The sequence below is a fragment of the Mytilus edulis genome, chromosome 3 (assembly GCF_963676685.1).
Source record: "Mytilus edulis chromosome 3, xbMytEdul2.2, whole genome shotgun sequence".
Classification (NCBI taxonomy): Eukaryota; Metazoa; Mollusca; class Bivalvia; order Mytilida; family Mytilidae; genus Mytilus; species Mytilus edulis.
This window is the reverse complement of record NC_092346.1, coordinates 77,219,412-77,245,795: the sequence shown is the minus strand read 5'-3', so window position 1 is coordinate 77,245,795 and position 26,384 is coordinate 77,219,412. Positions and strand designations below refer to the sequence as shown.

At 32.1% G+C, this 26,384-nt stretch overlaps 1 protein-coding gene across 2 annotated transcripts; it reads right to left on the bottom strand.

The window, feature by feature from the left end:
* Positions 1-1,666: 1,666 nt before the first annotated feature.
* LOC139517465 (prelamin-A/C-like) lies at positions 1,667-13,415 on the bottom strand. Of its 2 annotated transcripts, none has more exons than XM_071308549.1 (8): positions 13,177-13,415; positions 7,223-7,660; positions 6,696-6,785; positions 5,862-6,047; positions 4,946-5,225; positions 4,340-4,465; positions 2,634-2,854; positions 1,667-2,090 (listed from the first exon to the last, which is right to left on the bottom strand). In XM_071308549.1, the coding sequence occupies exons 1-8, from the start codon at positions 13,218-13,220 to the stop codon at positions 1,916-1,918; spliced, it is 1,560 nt and encodes a 519-aa protein (XP_071164650.1). In that variant the 5' UTR covers positions 13,221-13,415; the 3' UTR covers positions 1,667-1,915. The 2 variants fall into 2 exon arrangements, with proteins under 2 accessions (XP_071164650.1, XP_071164651.1); XM_071308550.1 differs by lacking the exon at positions 13,177-13,415 and adding an exon at positions 12,015-12,261.
* Between the last annotated feature and the right edge of the window lie 12,969 nt (positions 13,416-26,384).

Sequence of the window (26,384 nt, the reverse complement as noted above, 5' to 3'; positions counted from 1 at the left end):
ATATACATTTTTTTACTAGTAGTAATTAAGGCCTGCATCATGCATAGACTCACAACAGCTAAGATGGTTTCAGATGCTGCATCATTCCAACAGAGCACCTACATATGGAATATACAGTCAGTTGACACGTCAGTTTTAATTTTGTTTCATTATTACGATTTCCGCAACAGAGGGTTGTCCCATACCAGTACATAAACTTTTCATAGATACCAGGATTACTTTTTTGTACGACAGACGCCTGTTTCGTCTACAAAAAAACCCATCAGTGACGCACGAATTAAAATAGTGAAAGCAACTGAACTTAATTTCAAACATTACCTCAAGATCAATACTATTGAATGGTAAAACTAAAATATCTCCTCTAAAGATTTTGAAACACCATCATGATCAAACTAAGCTTTTGAAATCGTCTTTCGAGTAACAACCCATCCCTTTTTTGCTTGTAAAAACTAATCCAAGCATAATAGCAGTAATGAACAACCGGTGTCAGCAGGGAGTATTATCTGAGGATACTTTGTTATAGGTAGTTTCGTGTTGGTGTAACTTTGTATTAGTATCCTTTCCACGACTGTCATTTCGTCTATTTCTTTGTCATGTTAAACTATTCAAATTACATTGTTTAAACCGTCCTATTTTATTCAATACCAAGTATTATGGCCTTTTTCTATTTTAAATTAGATACAATGTAAGGACATGGAATTTTTGACACATCACTGTGTAAATATATTTGGTTCGTTAGTTAGCTTCTAACTTGGGCAACATAACTATATACTTGCCAATGGGTTACCATTACCAAGAGAGCAAACCAGACAATTTTTATTGTTATTCAGTAGAAGGCCAAGTTTGACGAAACAGAGCTTTAGAATATTGCTAAATTAATTATTTACACATTCGTAGATGACTCTTTTATTGTTTTTTGATGTTTTTTGCAAAGCAAGATGTTGGCTAATCTTTAATCGAACAAAATCTGTAATTGACTTTACATTTTCAAATGCAGATATAATAAATATTTAAATCCTTCAATATTTAAATCCAGTTGTGTTAGTTGTCAGAAATTTACTTATACCCGAGGTAATTCCTGCAATTAGTTAGTGGGGTTTTTATATTTTGATAAGTTGGAGGTTTTAATATACTATTTTAATTGTCAATAATATCTATGCATAGTTTGTTATACATTATTACGGCAGCACTTCATGAAGCGATCCAAAGTTTTCATCGACAAGAAGAGAATACAGCTGTTTATGTTTCCTTGATTGTTTTTAATCTAAAAGTTCGATTCTATGTTTGTTGGCGTTTGTTTTTTGCACTTCCGTGTTTCCGATGTTCCTTTCTTTTCCTCCTAGAGTTGATGTGTTTCTGTAACCCGGATTTGTTTTCTCTTAATCGATTTATGACTTTTGAAGACCGGTATACTACTGTTGCTTTTATTTTTCGATCTCATTGGCGTATATACAACATTTTCCTTTGATCAATATAAAAACCTCTTTCATGTGGCATGAAAGTATAAACGACAAATGATAATCATAGGAAAAGCTTTCTGAAGAGAGGGTCTCCATATGTTGTTTTTTTTTTGCATCAATTTTTGCTGACTTGATAAAATAAATACCTTTTGTGTCCTGCTATTTTTCAAACAATTATGGCGAAAGATGTCCATACTACCTTCAGACTACCTTCAGACACATTTTTAATAATGGTAAAAGTAAAGTAAATAAGTAAGATAAAAATAAATACACAATAAGATTCTAAATGTTGAAATGAATAAATAAATATTCGGTACAATTGTTATACATAATAAACCACCGATAAACTTTCTACTGATGCAATTACTATAAAGCTATACAAGCTGAATAACGTTTGTATATATTCTTCAAAGTCTATATCTAGTTAGCATTTTTCAAATTTTAACCATTGCAGTTTATTTAGAGTAATAAGTGCGACGAGTAGTTGTTGCCCCTGGCGCATAAACATTTCCTCTACTCTTTGTAGTCCAGTTACCACCATTCTCACAGCAACTCTGATTTGTAAACGAGGAATCTGCCTGATGGAAGGTTTGTTTGACCGTAGTTGTGTACTTTATTGGTGAGCTCAATCTACAAAATACAAATATGAATTCATATTGATAGTCTTAATTAAGACTCCATATTATGCATGATGACTTATATAAATTAGGGAGATCTGGAATAATTGCGAACGAGACAACCATCCTGTAGAGGCCAAATGACTCATATGTTACTTAGGAACTATATGTAACTGATCAGAAATTTAAAAAAAATAAAAACATAAAGATACACGTGAAAGGTTTATTACCGTTTCTGTGTTCAATTATTGGCCATATGTTAATATTTTCTTAACTTAATTTGAGTTATATATATATATATACAATTCTTCGCATTACTTTCTATAAACAAATATACCCAATGTGTGTACACTACCTTTTCTTTTCCACAGCAAGCAATATTTCCATGGCTTCAATTTCTGCGCTAAGCAGAATTTACGATTCTATGCGTTACTTTCTATAGATAAATATTGGCTAATACATGTAATCATATTACAATTTCTCTTCCTCAGCCAGATATTCATGCTTTCAGTTTCTGCTTTAAGTGATCTTAAATTACCTAATGTTTATAAATTACCTTTTTTCTTCTTCGGCAAGCAATATTTTCATGGCTTCAATCTCTGCTTTAAGTGGAATATAAGATTCCTTAGAAACATGCAATTCTTCTAACTTAACAAACAGAGCACTCTGCATTTCTTTGAATCTTCGTTCCATCTCACGAAGTTGTGCAGCAGCCATTGACCTTTCTTGTGCTATCAAAGCCTCTAATGATCGTTTTTCCTGGCCCATGGCGCCAATCTTAAATCACATATTTTAGCATGGTTACAAAATTGTATTTTCAATGATAATTATCAATTTTGTCATGTCAATAATATTAACATTGGTATCATAGTAGAAATCAAATAGATTGATTTGTATGATTGATGTTATTCTCCACTTTTAGCACTATTGTGGTCAGTTTTTATTGGTGAATGATGTCGTATTGCTGGAAGAGAACCACTGAACTTCGGTAGAAAACAGACAAACTTAGTCCATTGAGAGTGTAGTTCAGCACCTGCCACGTGCGGAATTTAAAACTAATGTTTTGAACTTTTTTTTCTAGTGATAGACCTTCCATAGATTGTGTGCCCACTGGTACTATCCAACCCTTTTCTCATCAAAAATTGATTAAATGGCTCTTATATGTCCAAATTTACCCTACATACACATAACATATCCCTTGAAAAGACCTTTCTAGTACACCATATATTTTTTTTACCGGAGGGGAAGAGTCATGTTCCGCATCATTATTGAATTTGTACAAAACAGTAATGATCAAACAGTCGAATAAAACAAATCAGCCATGATGGCTTTTTTCGCATAAGGTATAATAACAAATAATGTGGTTATCAATCGTTAAAGTCATATGATCAAAATGAGTGACTGGTGAAAACTAATGTTTATCCAATTCTTGGACCAATGCATGTATATATCATAAACTTAGTCTTCTGTGCACGATTTTATCAATTTTTTTCGCAAATATATCGTTTAATCGTAATTTGTTTTACCTCTCTGTCTATAATGAGGTGAACACATGGCAACTTTGTGTTTTGAAGCCGTAGTTTACCGATTGTCACCTAATAGTAAACAATCCACAAAAAAGAATGAAGTTTGAGCTCGTATTTAACATGTAAAATCAGATAATTGTTATTTAATGACAGATCCATGCGTATTGCGATCACTGGATTTTTACGAGAAGGGCCACACTAAGGTCACTTTGCATACGGAAAATATGTCTGCGAATTGCTTCCTAGAAAGCAAGCAATTAAAAAAAAATAAACTTCTTCTAAGTGTGGACAAATATTAGAATTTTCTTCAGAAAGAAAGTATATGTTCATAAGTTTTATATTGAAAACTATCCATTTAGTTATAACAAGAATGTGTCCAGAGTACACGAATGCCCCACTTGTACTATCCTTTTTCATGTTCCATGGACCGTAAAATTGGGAAAATATCTAATTTGGCATGAAAATAAGAAAGATTATACTATAGGGAACATGTGTATTAAGTTTCAAGTTGATTGGACTTCAGCTTCATCAAAAACTACCTTGACCAAAAACTTTAACCTGAAGTGGGACGAACGAACGAACGGACGGCGCGACGGACGGACGGACGAAAGAACGGACGAACGGAGCCACAGACCAGAATACATAATGCCTCTCTACTATTGTAGGTTGGTCATAAAAACATATGCATCATTTTTTATTTTATTTTAATGTGAGGTTTCATATGACTTTAACTCACTTGTGCCTCCAATGCTGCGATTCTTGTTTTTAAATCGCCGAAACTGCCCATGATTTGTGTTTTCTCTTGTTCCAACTTTCCTATAACACCAGCATCACCTTGTAATTGTGATTGCAATGCGGAAATCTAAAATAGAATGTGGTATAAAAAGAACACAGACTTGTACACATAAAAAAGAAGTGAAATCATTTTAAAATCATTTTAAAAAAATCGATTAGAATCGGTTGTTAACCTTCAATATGTCCTTTTTTTCTTTTTTGTTTAAAAAATCGTCAAGCAACATATAATATTTACATGTATAACATATTGGATATATTCTCTTTAAAATCATTCTCAAATCCTTTCTCTTATTCGAGATACGTTACGCTGTTCAATTTAACTTAGATTTTAGTAGTAGAAAATATAAATGAAGAATTACTGGTACACTTTTAACAAATAAAATTGGTTCGACAGAGTTTCACACTTAATCAAACAATAATACTGCTGTTGCAGTCATATGACTATCGTTGCTGAATACTATTATGCATGCGTGTAGCCCTTGTCAAATTCATCATTTGTTTGTAATATACATTTATAATCTTTTTATATTATAATAGATATATTTACACTTTTGCTATATTTCAATTCAGCATCTGATTGGTATTTTCTAAGTTCCTCTTCTGCAGCTAAGCGCACTTGTCTTAGTAGATCCTTGATATTTGTTTCAGACTTGCCAGACTCTCTAATACGGGTCTCCATAGTCATTATAGTAGATTTTGTCGCCTCGAAACGTTGGGTCATGTCAGCCAGCTGCTGATTTAACACATTAATGTCGAATTCTGCTTTCTTTTTATATGCACCAAATGCTTCTTCAATACCCTTTCTAAAGTGTACTTCTTTTTCCCATCTGAAATGGATTATAAATACATTAAGCTTGTTCATATGAAATTAAGCTTGTTCATATGAAATTAAGCTTGTTCATATGAAATTAAGCGTGTTCATATGAAATTAAGCTTGTTCATATGAAATGTGGGCATTCTGCAAATTATGTGTTTTCTAAACAATTGTCAAGTCATTAAAACAAAACAAAACATAAAGTCTTTCTTAATAGCGCCGTTATTAAATGGAGCATGTAATTGTTGGGAGAAGAATGACAACCTTACTTGAGCTTCCTCGCTTCTCTCTGATTATCATAGTAGTCTATTTAAGTAGTTGCATTACCGCAGTGATAGGGATACATAATAAGATGGCCTGATGCCGAATTTGTTTTAAAGCACTGTATGCTCATTGATAAGTATTGATATTGTTCCAAGAATGTCATAGATAATATATACCATCAAAAGGAATGACAAAAAAACACAACATGTGTATTATTTGCTTTAGGAAAATACTCAAGAATTTCATAACTTATCTCGAGTAATTAGAATATATTTATTTGTCCGTGTTATGTCGCACAAATAGTAAAAATTCCGTTTCAGAACGATTTCATTTAGCAAAGATTATGGATGATACTAAGATAATATTTTTTCTATGGACTTATTACCTTCCCATGAAGTCTTCTCTTTCCCTAGATAGATCCCCTACTTGCTTTCTCAACATCGGACTTTCATCAATAGCTTTAGGTGCTGACTTCATCTTAGATATTTCTTGTTTTAAGTAACTCATTTCCTGTTCATATCCATTGATTCTTTCAATTAGACCTCGGTTTTTATCAGATTCCAACGATAAGCTGTAAAAGCAGATTAGTTTTAGCATTCAATATCTCAAAATAAAAATTCTGGAAACAATTTACAGTGTTTTAGCAGATAAAAACAAAGAAAACACGGGAAAAGACACATTCATATATGTTGTGTTGTGTTGTATCATATGTCTCAGAAAGCTTTACTATTTTATATCATACTGGCAATACTGTGCTCACTAAATGTTTAAAGAAATCACAACATAAACGAAAATTTTATAATTTAACCATGACATACACGGGCATATACTATTTATTTAAATATTGTTTTTAAAAGCAACTTTATTATTGTACGTTAATTTCTATGCAATTTCATACGGTTGCATATATCAAAATATAACGATTGATTCCATGGTTTTAAACTTGCGAAACAATGGTTGATCTTTTCACACTACATGAATATTGATTATGATACAGTCATGTAGGTATAATGCAATACATAGTTGATTCATTTCATATCTGTTGTTTTGTTTTGTTTTGTTTTGTTTTGTTTTCAATTATGTCTTATTTCTCTAATTGGAATTCATGTTTCAAGTTTCATCAGAAGTACATTACTCGGTAAAATATTCGATACACTATTGAATGTATTTTTTGCAAAATCCTCTAACAAAGTGTAAGTATTTCATTTAGCAGACATACCTCTTTTTCAGATCTTCAATGGTTTGCATGTAGATCCCACATTGTTGCTGGAAGTTGTTTTTATCACGTGCATTGTCTTGTAGTTGCTTTCTACACATGAAAATAAAATAAGTTAGATTGTTCATTGGTTATTTATTAAACGTAGGAAGCTTTAATGAATACAGTTGCATATTTTACTTTTTATGGTTAAAAAGTTGGCTTACAATTACATGACTGTTTTTTTTCGTAAGCGACCAATATCTATTTTTGAGTGATAGGTATTTTCTAGACTTTTTACTGCTTGACAAAAAGGCTGTTTACATGTATACATTTAACAGTTTAATCAAACTTATTGATCGTCTAAAGTACAACCTATAAAAAAGGAACTTTACATTTAAAATAATTTTTCAAATAAAGTCTTAGATAATATTTATCTATATCTTTATTATATGACAACGTTCTAACCGAAACTGTAGTTTCTATGGGACTAACACATAATGTTGTAACATATTTTTTGGTGTCGATGGAACAAAAACATAACGCTGTACCTTATTTTTTCAAGTTCGTGTTCATATAATCCTTTTAGCTTTATAACCTCTTCTTCCAGTATTTTTGTTGATTTAATGAAAGCGACGGAATCAATTTGTCCTCGTTGTTCCCAAAGCTGTCTTACTTTAACTATATATTGTGACAGTCTGTCATTTAACCTCTGTAGTTCCTCTTTATCCTCTAAACGAACTGTAGACGTAAAACTGTTCTGGTTATACGTATTTCCGATGTCTTTTCCAGTGTAAGTGTAACTGCTACTTGAAGTCATTCCTCCACCATTTTGCCATGCTTTTGGTTCTGCTGAGGATGATCTCGAAAACGATTGAAAAGCGACAGTCTTAGGGTTAGAAAAGGCATTGATATTTCCTTTAGTTTCACTGGAGTTGAACATATAGCTGCCTCGGCTGTGTGGTTTATTTCCATAACTGCTGTTACCACTGAAAAAAACCAATAATGTTTCTTATTCTTATAAAGATGAGTGAAACTTAATAATAATAAGTTAGGGTTACTACTATCAAAATCTTAAATACATTCTTATTTAATTTGGATCTGAATCTGAATTAGATCAAAGATTTGGTATTTGATTTTGAACCTGTATATTTAGAAAAGAGAATGTTACCTAAATGTTTTATCAGCGACGAAATTAGAAAATTTGAATGATTTCAAACTTATAATCCAACCATGTTTATATTCTAATTAAAGGTTGAAATATCGTTTTAAACATTTTAAATGAAATTTGTTTTGTGCATTTGTTCGAATGTTTTGACGAGAAAACAACTCTATGTAAGCATTAGAACAATTGAGCAATTTTAAGCTTGGTACCGTGTATGCTCCAATTTCTTTTATACGGACCATGTATTGCCTGGCATAGTTTCCTTTGTTGGCGAGTATATATGCCCATTGAGACATAGTTCACCAACAAATGAAAAGAATAACAAATCGAAGAATTCAATAGAGAAAATATTCAACGAGTGTCCGAACAACACATTAATTCACGAATGCGCGTATGTTATTAGTTTTGTTGACCTATAATGGTTTACTTTTATAAATTGTTATTGGATCGAGAGTTGTCTCATTGGCACTCACACCATATCTTCCTATATCTATTGTTAGGTCACGAGTTGAATATTTTTCGACCTTTGAATTCTTTGATTAGTGATTCTATATTTAATAAAACGTTCAACAAAATTCGCATTTAAACTTGAACATTTCACTCTGAAAACCTAAGGTAATTATATGGCTATACCCAAGTCAACCCTCGCTGTTAACTAGCGTTTGAGATGTTGTGGTAAGAAGACCTGTATGACAAATTTTGAATTTTTTTATCTCACTTTTGAATAGAAGCGTATCAAACTGCTGTTTTGCCTGACATTTTCAATGACTATACGAAACATTCTAGCGTCAGATTTACAAGTTTCAACGTGATTTTCATATTTTTGTCCTTTTCATATTTTGGTTTTAATATTGATTCACTTATAGGGTCTTTGCATCGGAACTATTGTGCCTGATATTCATATGATGAAGACATAATCTTTCAATCAGTTTAATTGAGGTCGGGAGCTGGCATATCAGTTAACTGCTAGTAGTCTGTTGTTATTAATGTATTATAGTCATTTTATTTATTTTCTTTTGTTACATCTTCTGACATCGGACTCGGACTTTTCTTGAACTGAATTTTTTTAATGTGCGTATTGTTATGCGTTTACTTCTTTACATTGGCTAGAGGTATAGGGGGAGGGTTGAGATCTCATAAACATTTTTAAACCCGCCGCAATTTTGCGCCTGTCCAAAGTCAGGAACCTCAGGCCTTTGTTAGTCTTGTATGATTTTTAATTTTAGTTTCTTGTGTATAATTCGGAGTTTAGTATGACGTCCATTATCACTGTACTAGTATACATATTTTTTAAGGGGCCAGCTGAAGGACGCCTACGGGTACGGGAGTTTCTCGCTACGTTGAAGACCCATTGGTGGCCTTCGGCTTTTGTCTGCTCTATGGTCGGGTTGTTGTCTCTTTGACACATTCCATCAATTTGAATCAGTTCAGCTATAACTTTTGACAGAAAAAGAAAGAGAACAGTTTTTTATAATAATAATCTACAAAATACTTCACCCTTGATGCATCTACAGTTGGTAACTAACTAAAATAAGAGAATGATGCCTCAATCATATAAGACTTGTACCGAAAAAGAAGCAAAAAGGTATGTCTTTTTACATGTCGTTAGGTCAGTAAGATTTGTTATTGAACAAATAGCAACAAAATGTCCATATATAAACATTATATACGTTAAGTTTTGTTTCTATTCTTTTCTGTTTCTTTCTCTCTTTTTTGACAGATTGCTTTTATATAAGAGTAGACATGATATTCATTATATGTGTTCTATTATTTGTATATTTAAATCTCTTGAACTTTGAATATTAGACTATTTGATGATGTCTTATTTGATTATCTTTCAGCAAACAAAATATGTTTAAACTAAACCATATTCTGCATATTTTAAGCTGAAGTAGGAGTTGTGTGTTTTTTAAATTATGCAGATTTTTAGTATAGGTAAAACTTGTGAAAAGTTATCACAGGGAATATGTGTTTTGTAGTTTAATTGACTGTGTTCATTTACCTTTAATAAAAACGATTTTAATCATCTCGTTAGAATGATGACTTCATTTAAAAAAAAATCAAATAATACTTTTTGATGTTATTTTTAAGACTTATGTTTGGAAGTTTATGACTAATAACGGACGAAAACGAATTTTAATGGACCGTCTGCCTTTAACTAAGATTTTGAATACCACGTATATTTCATTTGACAGCTGTGGAGCAGGATTTCTGCATGAAAGTATTATATATCTGACATCATTGTACAGTTATGAACACAAACACAGAACGTCGGGACTATTTTTAAAGAACCCTATCAACAACTGATTGGTGGACCCATAAATGGAAAAGCAAGGCAAATGTATCATTTCTAGAATGTGCTATATTCCCCTGTTCGTCTCTTTCAAATCATTTCCAGTTTTTAGAACCTACTAAATGAATCTATAATCTGAGGGGGTAGGCATAATGAATATAAAGGTTATTTTTATTTTTAATTTTCGTTCTATTTTGTTACCTGTGGAATTGAAGAATATTTCTTTGCAATCAAGATTTATACTTCCTAGAGTTTATTTCAGAAGATCCCCAATGACTAATGGATACTCTATGTTTGCACTTTAGAGCTCCACAAATACAACAATGTTGACTAAATCTACGTCTCATCGGATTTTGTCTATTGCTTAGTTCGTTTCTCTGTGTGTTTTACATTTTAATGTTCGTTTCTGTGTGTGTAACATTTTTACGTTGTGTTTCCGTTGTGTCGTTTGTTTTCTAATAATATATGTGAGTGTGGATTCACATTACGGTACTTTTCTATCCCAAATTCATGTATTTGGTTTTGATTTTATATTTGTTACTCTCATCGGATTTTGTCTAATGCTTAGTCCGCTGCTGTGTGTGTTACATTTTAATGTTGTGTCGTTGCTCTCCTCTTATATTTAATGCGTTTCCCTCAGTTTTAGTTTGTTACCCCGATTTTGTTTTTTGTCCATCGATTTATGAGTTTTGAACAGCGATATACAACTGTTGCCTTTACTTGTGTCGTTGTTGTCCTCTTATATTTAATGCGTTTCCCTCAGCTTTAGTTTGTAACCCGGATTTGTTTTTTTTCCATCGATTTATGAGTTTCGAACAGCGGTATACTACTGTTGCCTTTATTCATATAATTATCTAACAAAAGTCTTGATGTGTCCCTTGGTTGTTGAAATGAAATGATAAATGTTATTTGGGTTTTCTATTTTCACTAGGAATGATAGCCCAGTTATGACGGTATTTTTAGATTTCTGTTTCAATTAATGTCGGTTTGTTGTATATCTAAGATCATCAATCCCTACATGCGCGGTAGTCGACATCTCAAAGAAGTCTGCGTGAACAACGGCATAAACTTGCATTGGTTCAGAATTGAAGATCTCATCGCGACTTTGAGATGAAAAACAGCAATACAAGCATTCTCCCTTTGCATTTGTCAAATGTGTGTGGATAGTGTGGGTAATAAACAGATATTTTAGTGCAAAGACACAATTAGCAAGTCACAACGTCATTAAATGAAATAATGATACTAAATATACAAGTTTAGCACTTAATTCTAATTTGGTAAAGATAATTAGTTTTAAATAAATGAAAGAGGAATGAATTAAGGGTGAAAATGAAGTTTACTTCAGTATTTAGGTTTTTTTTCACTTTACCCATTTGTATTTTAATGTTTATTTTGACACAAAAACGCTATATTCTTTTAACTTTTTATACTTCACCCCTGCTGCTATAAACAAAACTTTCATATGCATGTGTGTGTTATGGAGGATAGTCGTTCTTAACATTCAAATACACATGTCAAGAATATCATCTCTTAATCGTTAGCAAAAATAAATCAATACAAGACTGAGCAAGAATATGTCCCCAGTTTCTATGTTCAGCGTGAAATTTGGGATAAAACTCTTATTTGGCATTAAAATTAGAAAGATCATATCATAGGGAACATGAGTACTAAGTTTCAAGTTGATTGGACATCAACTTCATCAAAAACTACCTTGACCAAAAACTTTAACATGAAGCGGGACAGACGAACGAACGAACGAACGAACGGTACCACGAACGGCCGAACGGACGAATGAATGGACTAGAAAATATAATGCCCCTCTACTTTTGTAGGTGGGGCATAAAAAACGCTAGGATTTCAAGTAATGTAAGACTTTTATTCCTACCTGTTATGTCTGACTCCTGACATCCACGGAAACATATTGAAAGTAGATTAGATCTTCTTTAATTCAATGATTAAATGTCAGTTTAAACATAAGTGAAAAGTAAACTTGGTTTCTATGTATACATCTAGGCGGTGCTGATGTATCCAAGGGCTAATAGTGTATTCTCACTTTTTAGAATCTTTGTTTTATTAAAAGTCTAATACGGAAAGATTTATAAACCGTAACAAGGACTCCGTTGTTTTATCACATTTCATCTGACGTGTTATTAAAAGGGAAAAAAGAGAGATTGTTTAAAGCGCATATTTTGGTGATTATTTTAATTATATAATAAGTAAACCTTTGTTCTACCCAAGTTGTTAGCAACAGGGTTTTTATAGATACAGGTGAATTCACGCTATACTTTTTTTTGGAAAACTATTTTTTGTCTTTAGCTGAACAGTTTAGCCCTTTCCCAAAATTAACCTCAACTATAATTAAATGCCATGAAATTTGAGAAAATATACAATAACTATCATTATTATATACTGTCAAAATGTAAGGTTCAAGTAAATAAAGGCAACAGTAGTATGCCAGTGTTCAAAAGTCATAAATCGATTGAGAAAAAAAAACAAATCCGTAAACTGTTGCTTTAAAATTATGCTAACGTAAATTTCTATATTCTTTTTTATATAAAGAGTCATATATTTTAGTTTCATTTTAAAAAAGTGAGCTGATGTGTAGCAGTTGACTAAATTGTACTTCGAATATAACAATATGTTGAAATTCTAACAATACTTTTCCTCTTATTTTTCAATTAAACGTTTTAACAGTATTTTTCGTCACTTCGACATGATAATAAAAGTCCACCAAACATGATAAGAAATAAGAAATAAGCATTTGCTTATTGTCGAAGACCTTGATACATATTTGTCTGTTACTAATACCATAATAATAAATACTAGTAGACACTGGTCTTTTGTTGAAAAATAAATTTTTACCTCTAAATGTCTCTTATGTTTAATTATGTTTTGTTGCTGTTTTAGTGTGTACTTGAAAAAAATACTTTAATGCCACCCCGTCTCCTCTTATAAAGAATGGGAAATGAAGAGAAACAATAAGTTTAATTTTAAATAAAGAAAAAAAGTCCCATTAACTGAACCTATTCAAATACAATTATGCTTACCTTCTACACCGGTTTTCACAATATGATGAATTCCACCGAAACATTTCACTTACTCTCTAGTTAATTTAAATTTAAAAAGTGAAAATATCTATTGATGCATTTTTATTTATATTTGTAACTTGTATACGCAACGGATAATGTTTCTTTGTTTATATAACAACGGGGTGAATTGTTTCCAAGGAGTCTGATTGTAACTATTTTAAAACTGACTTTTTGTTGTTATTATTCAGGTAAATCACAAAACATTACATTGGATAAACATTCATAATATTTTGAAGGTTTATAGTAGATATAGTAATTGCATGGATTTAACTGACCTAACCGTGAACTAATGTTTTAAGAGGAGGAATTTGTCAACTTGTGCACTAAAATCAATCTGTAGAATTCTACATAGAGAATCACAAGCGCACTTAAAACTATATAAAATCGAAATACTAGTTCCGATAAGCCTCTTTTACGTCGGGACTTGGAAGCTCCATTCGTTGCTGCACATGCACTAGGATCAACGATTCTAAAGAAAATGACAAAGTAGTGAGTGCATTTCTTTCCAACAAAAATTGTGTAAACGTTGTGTGGCGTTTGTAATCGTTTTCTAAACGCTACAAAAGTAGAAACAAATACATCGTCTAGTCAGTGTTTACTTACCCTGTTTGAACTTTCAATAAAGTTAATTATAATTAAATGCGACTCTTTTTTTACCACTGAACATACTTAAAAATCTGCAAGACTTTACACCGTTTTTTTCTATTTCATATATATGAAAGTTTGTTGCCTAGAATTAAAATAATTACTAACAGTGATCGGGATTTTTTCTTATACTGTTAAAGCATGGGTCACTTTCAAATGTTTTCCAATTAAAGCCTACATTACAAGAAATTATTTTATATTTTTGTTAAGTTTATACGCTATGATGAGCACTTGGGTGAATATTTCACTGCATTGTTTGTCTTTTTGCAGATTATTCCAATGTTTTCTTATAATTCTACTGTGTTTTTTTTTACCATTGGATAACATTTAGTAATGAGAGTAAGTGGGCATTCCTTGTATTTAACTTAGAAGTTAGAAACAATGTAGAATTTGTACTAACAAACGATGAAACACAAACGGTAGACGCATTTCTAGCGAGGGCATAGTTTGTCAACGTTTATGTAAACTTTGCAAACGTATGTTAGAAACAAATGATCAAAACGTGTGCGCGCTTAGCCGTTTGCATCGTTTGAGTATATTTCAATTGCTCGTTTTTATTTTGCCCTTCTTTACAGGAATTGTGTTATTGTGTTGATGGAAGATGTTGTTATTTTAATCACTTCTATTGTTGTTAACTTTGGGTCGATGTAGTGTTTTACATTCTAGTTTAGTGTGATGTCATTTTTCGCTGAACTAGAACACATTGCTGTTAAGGGGCCAGCTGATACCCGACTCCGGGTGCTGCTTTTTTTCGCTGTGGTGGAGACCCGTTTGGTGGCCTCGGGCTGGTTTTTGCCCTTTGGTCAGGTTGTTGTCTCTTTAACACATTCCCCGCTTCCATTCGCAATTTTATATTGTCAATGACCGCATTTTGGTGTGTTTGCAATTACTATCAATTTGACGTGGATCCAAAATCTCCTTAAATTCAATCGAGTTGAAGTGTTTCTTTATTGGATTGCGGTATAATATAGCCACCACAAAAAGAAGCATAATAAGCCATTACTTGACCTCCGATAATTCGTCGCCATCGTTAACAAAATGACAGATTTCTTCGTTCAAAAATGTAAATATTTGCATCTGTGACGATTCCCAGTCAGCCTCGCTATACGTTCGTTATGTCTTTATTTTTTTTTTACAAATGTTTAGATATAGTTCAAAATATTTGAAGTACTCTGACAAGGTCTAAAAGATAAGTGGCGTAAATTAGATCTAAGAATATTTATTTTGTGATAACACTTTTTATAAATGAAATTTAATTTTTCAATGAATGCCTAAAACATATTTACGTTTATTTATGTGGATTTAAAATAGTCTCAAGATTAAAGTGCATCGTTCCATTTTTTATTCGTTGGCTATATTAAATGATCAAACTATGAGTGCCAATTACAAATAAAATCAAAATTAAATGAAAACAGTTTATGCAAGTAACGTACGATTAAAAAAATGTATAAAATGTGTGTGAAATGCAAAAAAAGTTTTTAAAGAGAAAAGTATACAATAAAAGATTTTTTTCCCGTGCTCGCTTCAGTAATTTGTTTAACACTTAATGGACATTTCATTTCAAAATTTAATTGTGTAGCGATAGATATGAAATATTTAATAATAATGATATAATTATCCGGGAAAACCATCTTAGTGTTATCAATGTAACCATGTAAACAATTCAATACTATCACAAATATTATGGGCATGTTACATTTCAAACGTAGCACCACCACTCAAGCCTATCATTATAAAATTTTCACATGAACTATTGCATCGACATTTGAAGAATAATTTAAATTACACACCTAATTCAATAACAGGCATTGTTTAAGAATAAAAGAAGACGTGGAGTATACGTCAACGAGTTAGCAACCCCAAAATACAAACAAACCAAAAAGACAACATTCGGTCTTTGACGAAAGACAGATGTCTATACATGTTAGTATGTCAAACTTTAATTCACGTTTTCAATGCGTGAAAACGAATAATGATTCGTTATAAAAATTGTTGTAATACGTAACCTGAATTCAAATGATATTTTTAAAGGCCTAAATTGACTTCTATACAAAACCAATGAAATGCAATTTTGGAAATTGTCTAGTAAAAATCCCATCCTTCTTTGATTTTCATATCAGTTGATGTAAGTTACACATCTTTCTAAGCATTAATAAAGCCGAGTACAACATGTTCTAAGTGGTTTCCTTGCAAGTAAACTTACATGTATCAAACCAATAACATTCTTTTCTGTGTCTCACTTGTAGTACAAAACGAGAGTCTAAATCATTTAAACTTGTGGTCAAGCTTTTGGTTTATATTTCTGTTTTCTATAACTTGCAACCTTAGTTTAATGTATAAGTGAAAATGTTTACACAGTAAGAACGAACCAACACGAAGTAGGTCAATTAACAATGGGAAAGAAAGTTCGTCCAGGAATAATAAATATATAGAGGTTTCAACTCCTTCACAGTTGACCTTGGATGCATTTTACTATTTTTTTTATGTCTCTTTGGAGAATAAATCTACTTATTGTGTTACAGCGTATTTTCACTTCACATGGATTTCACATATTAAGGGTTGAGCGCTCATAAAGAAGAACAATAAATAAATGCGCTTCGGACTATATTAATCTTATTGCATAGTATGCTTGAGATATAAAACGACGATTTGCAAACCGGTATCAAGAATAAAAATTGATATAGATGCACGATTAATTAGACGGGCATATTTCCAAATACCGATAAACAAATATTTCATTTTAATTTTATCTCAACCATATACATGATACCTTGTGTACATACATGCTAGATTTAAATCGGATGATAATGAAATCCGATGTATATCTGAGTTTTATTCAGTGTATCTAAATTTACCAACTTTGCCGTCACACGATGTTTTGTATGTATAATTGTTAGTCTAGCTGTAATTCAGAAATTATTGCGATGCTTTTATTATTGCCAAAAAAATGCGACAGGGAATTATAATCGCTAAATATTTAAACTCGCATTTTGAAAACATTTATATGAATTAAACAGGAATTTTCTCAATACTGCAAAAATCAAAATCGCTTTTAAGTCTTCAATGACTAAATCGTGCTAATAAAAGCACGCAATAATTTCTGAATCTACAGTAGATTAAATTCTGCATACTAAATACAAGAGAAATATGTCAATGCACGCGATTTTCTGGCGCAAAACATAGCAAGCACTATAAGAGAAATTCTTGTTAAAGATATGCATTTACCATTACACGTATAATTATACATCATATACTCAGATCAGTTGTTGAAATCTGGTATCAAACTAGTTTGACTAGATTCCCAACTTGTATATGTAGTTCACGCCTGCAAAACCTTCAAATCTCAACTAAATCATGGTCAAACGGGAAAAAAAGTTTACAGGCACTTCCTGTACAGCTTTTCTGGTACAAAATATCAAAATTAAATATAGAGTGGGTCGACGTTTCATCAATTCATTGTCAATCTGTAAATATTTTGTTAAATGAGATGCCATGGATAACCGTTTGAGAGCTTGTCTCGTTCATTACTCTGACCAATTCGACAGTTTTTCCTCTCTTTACGAACGCCGTTTTATTAACTTAATATGTTCTAAAGTATGTCAGATTGAGATCGTCTGATATCGAATATTATATTCTGTAACAATGTTGAGATTTTCTGTCAAATTAAATATCCAAGAAGCTAGATTTCAATCAGAAACATCTGTCAAAATTCGTGAACCCTCTGTATAGTGGTTGTCATTATAGCTTCTTTTTGTTTTGACATTAGCTATATAGTTTTGTATGATTTAGTTCTGTAGGTCTATAAATACAAATACGGACGAGTAGTGATTTTTAAAACTTAGACAAATTTAACATAACAAAATAACCGAACTCCGAAGAAATTCAAAGCGAAAAGTACCTTAACAAATGACAAAATTAAAAGCTCAAACACATCATACCAATGGATAGCAACTGTCATATTTCTGAATCGGTACAGGAATTTTATTATGTAGACAATTGTGGATTAAACCTGTTTTTAAAGCTAGTAAAACCTCTCACCTGTATGACAGTCGCATAACATTCTATTAAAAAACAAACAGACATAACAAATAAAGAGATTGAAGACCCATAACTGGCATTCGTCTGTTATCTGCTCTTTGTTTTGGTTGTTGTCTCTTTGTCATATTTCCCATTTCCATTTTCAATTTTAAAAATGCCGAAAATGAAATATAAAGTCTACCGCTTTTTAGGCTGAAGATGTTAAGTAAGCACTAGAGGAAAACGTCTAGTGCTTAAGATTTATGGTATATCGTTTTATATATAAAGCCGAGCGCTGCATGTATTATGAAGCAATACACAGTTAGAAGTTTGGTTTTGCAATTCGGCTCCGATGTATTTGCCCAATAATAAAGTTGGTGTGCAAATAAAATGGAGAATGGAAATCGGGAATGTGTCAAAGAGATAACAACCCAACCAAAGAGCATAAAACAGCAAAAGGCCACCAATGGGTCTTCAATACAACGAAAAAGTCCCACAATAGGAGACGTGATTCAGATGGCTCCTGAAAAAAGTGTGCACTAGTTCAGTGATTAGTAAAAAAAACTAAAACTAGATTGTGGTTTAACATCTATGTCGGCTGTCTGCTAAATACCGAACGTGACATCTTCCCGAATATGTTTTACTGAATAAGAATTTGCATTGCAATATGACGTCTCTCGGTATTTATACACTCAACATTCATGTATTTAATTAGATTGTTTCTTTTGTCAGTTATGTTGGATATTGTGTTATGTCTTATCGTTTGTACTTTGAATTCTGATTTTTTTTTCTGTTTAGTATTAAATTTATATTAAGATCCATTTTGTTACATCTTGTGATCAATTTTATTTGGCAATCGCCAATGGCATTCAGCAGGGTTAAAAAAAAACATCAGTTGTTCGACCTGTTAGTCAAATGCGTTTTGTTTAAATATACTTTTTCACTTTTTTGGTCTTTTGGAAAATGTTGTTTGTGTATTTTTGACAAATTTCACATATGTTTTATTTGTCAGTTTACTCGAGTTAATCCATTTCCCATGGATAAAGAATTGTGCTAGTCCAAATATTTATTCGTCACAGCATTTATTTAAAATAGCCTTACAAGACCGTCGTAATCATGATAATTATTTGTACTAATATTGTGAAAATAGTTGTGAATTTTTGGATCACGTTCCACATAATTGTATGAATTTCACGAATATATATACATCACAAGATTACGTCACTGTTTAAAGTATGCTGTTCTGTCGTTAAAGGAATATATCCTTTGTTTTTTTTCTGCGATTAACATGTTGTTATGTACTGTATATAAGTTATATATGCGATTCTGTGTTGAGTGTTCTTGCGTTTGTTGTCTGTGTGAACTTTATTCCAATAGTGTTGTCATTGTAGCGATATTTTTAAAAATTATCATATAAGCGGGATGTTTGGCTATCAATAAAACCTTAAAATGTATGGCACCAAGTCAGGAGTATGACCGTTGTTATCAAATATAATTAGTCCGTTTCTATGTTTATTGGCGTTTGTTTTTGTTGCACTTCAGTGTTTCTGTTGTTCCGCTATTTTCCTGTTTTTTGTTGATGTGTTTTCCTCGGTTTTAATTTGGAACACGGATTTGTTTTATCTCAATTGATTTATAACTTTTGAACAACGGCTTACCACTGTTGTCTTTATTCATTGAGAATGTTCTGTTTGACAGTCCTTATATCACAACTGTACCGACATAAGGCCCCGAAATTATTGATGTGTGCTTTTGAACACTGATATACTACTATTGCCTTTATTTAACATTTTTTTTAACGTTTAAGCTGTTAAAATCAATTTGATGAAACTCATAACTGTGTACTGCTACCTAATACACACAGCGCTCAACTTTTTATTTGAAGTGCTAGACCTTATATCTTGCACGCTATACTTTATTCCTCGAACATTTGCAGCTCTACATCGATAGACATTATTTCTCTTTTTTTGAAATTTTAGCGTTTTATGTCTGTTTGTTTTGTTCATACATCGGTTTGGTTTCAATAAAATAGAATTTTATGCAACTGTCATACCAGTTAGAGTTTTTCTAGTTTTAAAACCAGGTTTAATTCACCCTTTTCTACACATGAAAATACCTGTACCGAGTATGAAATATGACAGTTATTATCCATTCGTTTGATGTGTTTGGACTTTTGATTTTGCAATTTGGTTAGGGATTTCCGCTTAGTCATACACAACTTATGTCAAAACAAGAAACAAGCTATAATGACAACCACTATACAGAAGGTTAAAGAACACGAATTTTAACAGTCGTATCTAATTGACATCTAGCCACTTGGATGTTTGATTTGACAGAATATCAAAACATTGTTCCAGAATATCACAATCGTACTAGAAAATCTCAACCTGACATACTTTATAACATAGTTAGATTAATAACATTTTATTCGTAAAGACATAAACAAAAAACGATTATTATACGTTTATAGTGACGAAGAAGAATATTCATACATGTATATACTGATAGAAACATTACGTATTCCGACAAACTCTCATTCAGTTATCTCTGGCATGACATTCTCCTATTTTAAAAAATATAACAGATTGACAATAAATTGATGAAAAGTCTACATACCCTACCTATATTATTGAAATTTTGTTCATGAAAAGCTCAATATGAAGTCTCATTAAACTATTTCTCGCGAAAACATTTTGATTAAATTTCAGGCGCAATCTAGTCCATCCATCACATATGTCCGCATTAGATTTAGTCGTCGGAATGGGGTATACATATTTCAAGAATAACTTCGACCTTGTCTAATTGTATTGTGGCGTTGATATGATGGCGTTTTGTTTAAAGAATACTTGAGATTGTCAACTTACATTAATATACTTCACGTTAAAATGCCATATTTTGATTGGCTGATACGAGGGTACTTTTTCACATGGGTGAGAGGGTGACAATGTTTTTGAATGTTACCCTCTCGTCTAGACCAATCAAAAATCGATAGTTTAAAGGACAATGAATTGCATTTACATCAAGTAATTAAATACGATGCTAAATTTCTACGTTTTGGATCAGATTTTATTATTTGACTGTCAGTATAAAAAGAAATAACAAATTTTGCTTAACTTTGTTGTATTTTCTAATACCCGTAACGTTGTTATGTACGTGTCGTCATAGAAAATAATTTTTAAATAAAATTAATCTGTAAAAGACTATAACGATAGGACATTCAGTATAATAAATTAAATAACACATAGCTGAGAGGGTGATAGAGCACATTGGTACCCCTCGAAAAAGCATTGTCAACCTTGGCTTCGGAGTAACAATCTGCTCTATCACCCTTTCAGCTATGTATCATTTATACACTATTATACGTGCAAATATATTCACTGTTAGCATTACAAAGTCATTTTTCTTCAGAATACCTTTGAAAATAGAATATTGTGTTTTCAAACGATTTCTTCGGTAAATACCTTTAACCAGCTATTTAAAGTCAACAATTTTGAAGCTGCATATCAATTGTTACTGTGATTATTTTATCTTTTCGGTAGGTAATGTGTAAACGTTTTAAAAAGTTTTTCGATTTTACAGAACCTTTCTGGCGCAAAATAATTCGATCCCAACAACTTATGACCAAGCTTTAGTTTTAGTAATGGACTTGTATCATAAACCTAACTTACTATTAGTATCTCTTCATTTTATAATTTTATAATTGCTATCCTATAGTTGTGTTTTTTCTTGTTGACTCGTATGTTTTGTTAAAATACAGTAGTTCCATACCTCTTAATCGTTGCTCTCTACATGAAACAAAACGAATGAGACAGGGACAATGTGTTTAATAAACGTAGATGAGAGGCAACCAAACGGCATGTAACAGCAAATATGTCAAAGGTCAACGGGTGGTCTTTACAAACACTTTTAGAGTGCAGAAATCTCGTATTTTAGTACCATAGGGAGATAGACCATTTACTTGGATCTCAAATATGCAGGTATAAAAAAAAAGAAGATGTGGTATTAGTGCCAATGAGACAGCTTTCCATCCAAGTCGCAAATACGAGAGTCTATATAATAATAATGACACTATAAGATTCACACGACGATTTGTATTTATTTCACAAGATAAAATAGCGTGTGCAGTACCTTCTGTTCGTCTACAAACTGTCAATACAAAAGGTCTTGAATTCGATTATAATTTACTAGGTTTAATCGTTGCTGTAATTTATTCCTTTATTTTTTTTCTCAGCCCTATCAACTCAGAAACAGAAATCAATAAAACCTGAATTTGATCTCGATATTTATTTGAGTACTGTTTTGTTACAATAAAGATCGTACTGCAATCTAAATATCCTTCAATTACGCTGCTCTGTTCGAGTGTACATGTACCTGAAAGTCCCATGTATTTAACTTTACAATTAGCTTATTATATCATTGACTGTTTGTGATTTAATTAAAAGTTATAAACGATCTATATATGTCTATGTGCATCATGATTAGAAACATTTTACTGCCAGAAATTTAATTCAAGGATAATATTTTTTTGGCATGAACCAGATTGAACTAACAACAACAATGGCTATTTGAAATATGTAACCAAGGAATCAAATGAAAAAGGGCAAACATCAAAGGATAATGATATGAATTATTTAAAGTTCAACGATCTTAGAGTTTTAACATATATTTTACATCAAAAACATTTAGTAGCCGATTTACACAAATGTGTTAAGAACGGCATACAAATGCCATATTTTGCTGTTGAATCCATGTGACAGAAATATACGAAAACATAATGCAAAATTAAAAAAATATTAAACATTAGTGTTTAAAGCTTCCAATTTTTATATTCTGCTCCTTTAATTTTAGATATGCAACTGATCATTAACACGTCTTTCAATCGCACAAGAAAAAGGTTTTCGCCAACTGGATGCTAATTGTAGCTATTTAGTTTTAAGACTACTTTGATTCAATGAAATCTGGTGCATTTGCAATGAAAACCAAGCAACCGTTATCCGCACTTTTGGTACTGTTGATTAGCATAAGTAGTTAACATGTTCTTTCTTTACTTTAGCTGGGTGAACTTTTCGAAAACGAATGATATTTGGTTATAGTAGTTTGTTGCCATAATGGTTATATGTATAAACAGTTTTAAATTCTACTGTCTAATTTGTTTACCAACCTGACAAAATAAAAAAAAAGTTTTTATTTTTAATAAAATTATACTTGCCTTCGATATCGAACATTCCATGAGTACATTTTGCTTTTTCTTTTTGTTCTATTTTAATATTCCAAATTTTAAAAAAAAGTACATATAATCAACCTCAATGAGTAGAGCCTATTTCAACTGTTCTCCTTGCACATAACAACGGAATGAACTGTTTCCTAGGTCTTTATTTTTGTTTGTTATAATTCATCAAAATTATCTTTCAATGTTGTAATTAGTTACATAATTTACCAAAAGTTAAAATTCGAAAATCAATTATACCATTCACTGACAAAATCTTTCAAAGAGTTCATTCACAAAAGATATCAATCGTGAAAAATGGTTTAAAAATTGCATGTAACAATGTTTTATTTCTATCCGGGTATACACCCTTTGTTTTCGGTATGGGTGCGAAAGTTTATTAAAGATATTTTGAGTTTTGACGACTCTTAGCAGCACTGTCTCATTTCGCAATGTGAATTAAAGGGCTGCAAAACTTATGAAATTTTAATAACAGATGCTCAGTTTACTAGCAATTTAACTAAAACGACGTCTAGGGATTAGAGTGTAACCTTTGCGGATTAGTTTACGTTGGTGAAACGAAAGGAAGGCTACAAAACGTATGTGCGGCGATAAAACAGATAATAACCTCAATGCTAACGACATTCTGTACAAGCATTTTAATCAGCCTTATCATTCCATCGTTTCTATGACAGTTCGTATAACCGAAAAGATGTACCACAAGACTAACAATCCTCAACATGCAACGCCTCTCCGTAGACGAAAAGAGGACTACTGGATTCGACAATTGGGAACTGCGGCACCATATGGATGCAATGGCAAAATTGATGGTATAGGTATTCTAACTAGTCCTTCCTGTAGATCGGTGAATGTGATGAACATTTTCAATTCTGCTCCTTGACGTAGACGCAGTCATGGTCATCTTCATTTTACATCACCTTCTTTGCATTATATCTCTATTAATGACTTGCTGCCATTTATGCAAAAGACCTTAGGTATTCATCATATTCGCACGAAACTTTATTTATTACCACCTTCAAAACTTCATTCTCTGTTCAATTTATGTTTGGAAACCACTGTTACAAACCCTCATTCAAACCAATACAAACTTATAATATTGCAAGTCACAGACTTTTCAAATCAGTTCGTATTGGGAAAGATGAAAAAGAGAAAAGATCTTTTCTTAAACTCTCCTTTGCCAATAAAGGTCTCGATTGCGTCAACTTAGGCAATATCCCTCATCATAAATTAGTTCAGTCGAAAATACCTCATTATTTTAAAGATCAGTCTGTACCAATTATTACTTATATCTATACCAAACCTATTGCAACTAAAATTTTCAATTACAAACACGTTTTGCAGGATCTCAACATTGACGACTTCAAGTCTAAACCTCCTGATTGCACCTGTGCTAGTTCCCAATTCACATATAATCCGCCTGACCACTTTATTACAGGAGACCTCAACATTGTCAATAACACTTCTGTACGAAATTTGTTATCTAAAGGTCCGGAATATCGTGAACCTAAATCGTTCAATTGGAAATACAACTTCAAAAATCTGATGGATTCAGTCGAGGATTATGCCAGGTAATGGGCTAAACGCGAGAAACAAGATGTAGATACTCTTTCCGAATGGACTAAGGCCTTGAGGTCGTTAAAAAAAATCCGAATTAAGACACTTAATGGGTCTATCAATACCCTCGCTACGTCAATTTTCAAAGACAAAAATGTTGCAAAACACTTGTCTTACCTTCATAACAGACATGTTGTTGTTCCCGCACATAAAGCCCCAAACAATATCGTGTGTGTGTGTAAATATCATTACATAAACTGCTTGATAAATGAATTAGGAATTGACAATTCACTTGGAAACTCAACATTTACCCTCACGACACTTACCAAAGAGGAAATCCTGGAAATCATAGGTCTGTGGTATGTTCTTTTGAAGTTTCAACCAAAGATGAAAACTGGATCTTTCAACACTGTATTGGATACCTAAACTACATAAGTGTCCTTACAAACAACAATATATTGCTTGGTCTTCCAAGTGCCCCAGGAAACCTCTTTCTACATTATTAACATCTCTTTTATCAGAAATCAAAGCCGGGCTCCAAAGTTATTGTGAAACTGCCTTTTCTAGAGGTGGCGTGAATCAAATGTGGATACTAAAAAATTCCAAAGATCTTTTAGAGTACATACAATCTTAGACTCTCTCAAATTGCAATAGTATTACAACATTTGACTTTGTTACACTTTACACAAGTATTCCCCATTCCAAACTAAAAGAGAAATTGAAAGAGTTGTTATCACTTTGTTTCATTAAAAAGAATGGCGAACGTAGATACAAGTATCATGTCTTGGGGAGGGATAAATCCTACTTTGTAAATAATCACTCTGAATCAAACCAAAAATTCTCTGAAACTGACATTATCAAGATGCTTGATTTCTTGATTGACAACATATTTGTTACGTTTGGAGGACGTGTTTTTCAACAGACTGTCGGAATTCCAATGGGAACCAAGTGTGCCCCTCTTCTTCTCGACTTGTTTCTTTATTACTATGAGGCTGAATTCATACAGATACTTCTTAGGAAGAAAGATAAGCAGTTAGCAATATCCTTTAACTTTACGTTTCGCTATATAGATGATGTTTTCTCACTTAATAATACAAAATTTGGTGACTATGGTGAACGAATCTATCCCATCGAACTGGAGATAAAGGATACTACAGATACTAAGTCTGCCTCATATCTCGACTTACATCTAGAAATTGACAATGAGGGTCGGTTGAAAACAAAACTTTACGACAAAAAAAATGATTTCAGCTTCCTAATTGTAAACTTTTCATTTCTATGTATCAACATTCCAGCAGCGCCTGCATACGGAGATAACCCCCAGTTTTTGGTTGGGTTCGTGTTGCGTAGTCTTTAGTTTTCTAAGTTGTGTCTTCTGTACTATTATTTGTCTGTTTGTCTTTTTATTTTTAGCCATGGTGTTGTCAGTTTATTTTCTATCTACGAGTTTGTTTCTCCCTCTGGTATCTGTCGTCCCTCTTTTATGGTTCATTTTGCATGAATTCAAAATATAACGTTAGCATTTGTGTTGCACGGATACTGGTATCGTTTTTCTTATAGATATGTCCGTCGACTGAGAAACTATCAAATGAGAGTTAAAAATGAGTTTTATCCGCATTTTTTTTCATAATGAAGAACCTGTAACAAGTCAAAAATATTACAGTTGTCTTCCATTTGTTTGATGTGTCTGAAGATTGGATTATGCAATTTGATAAGGGACTTT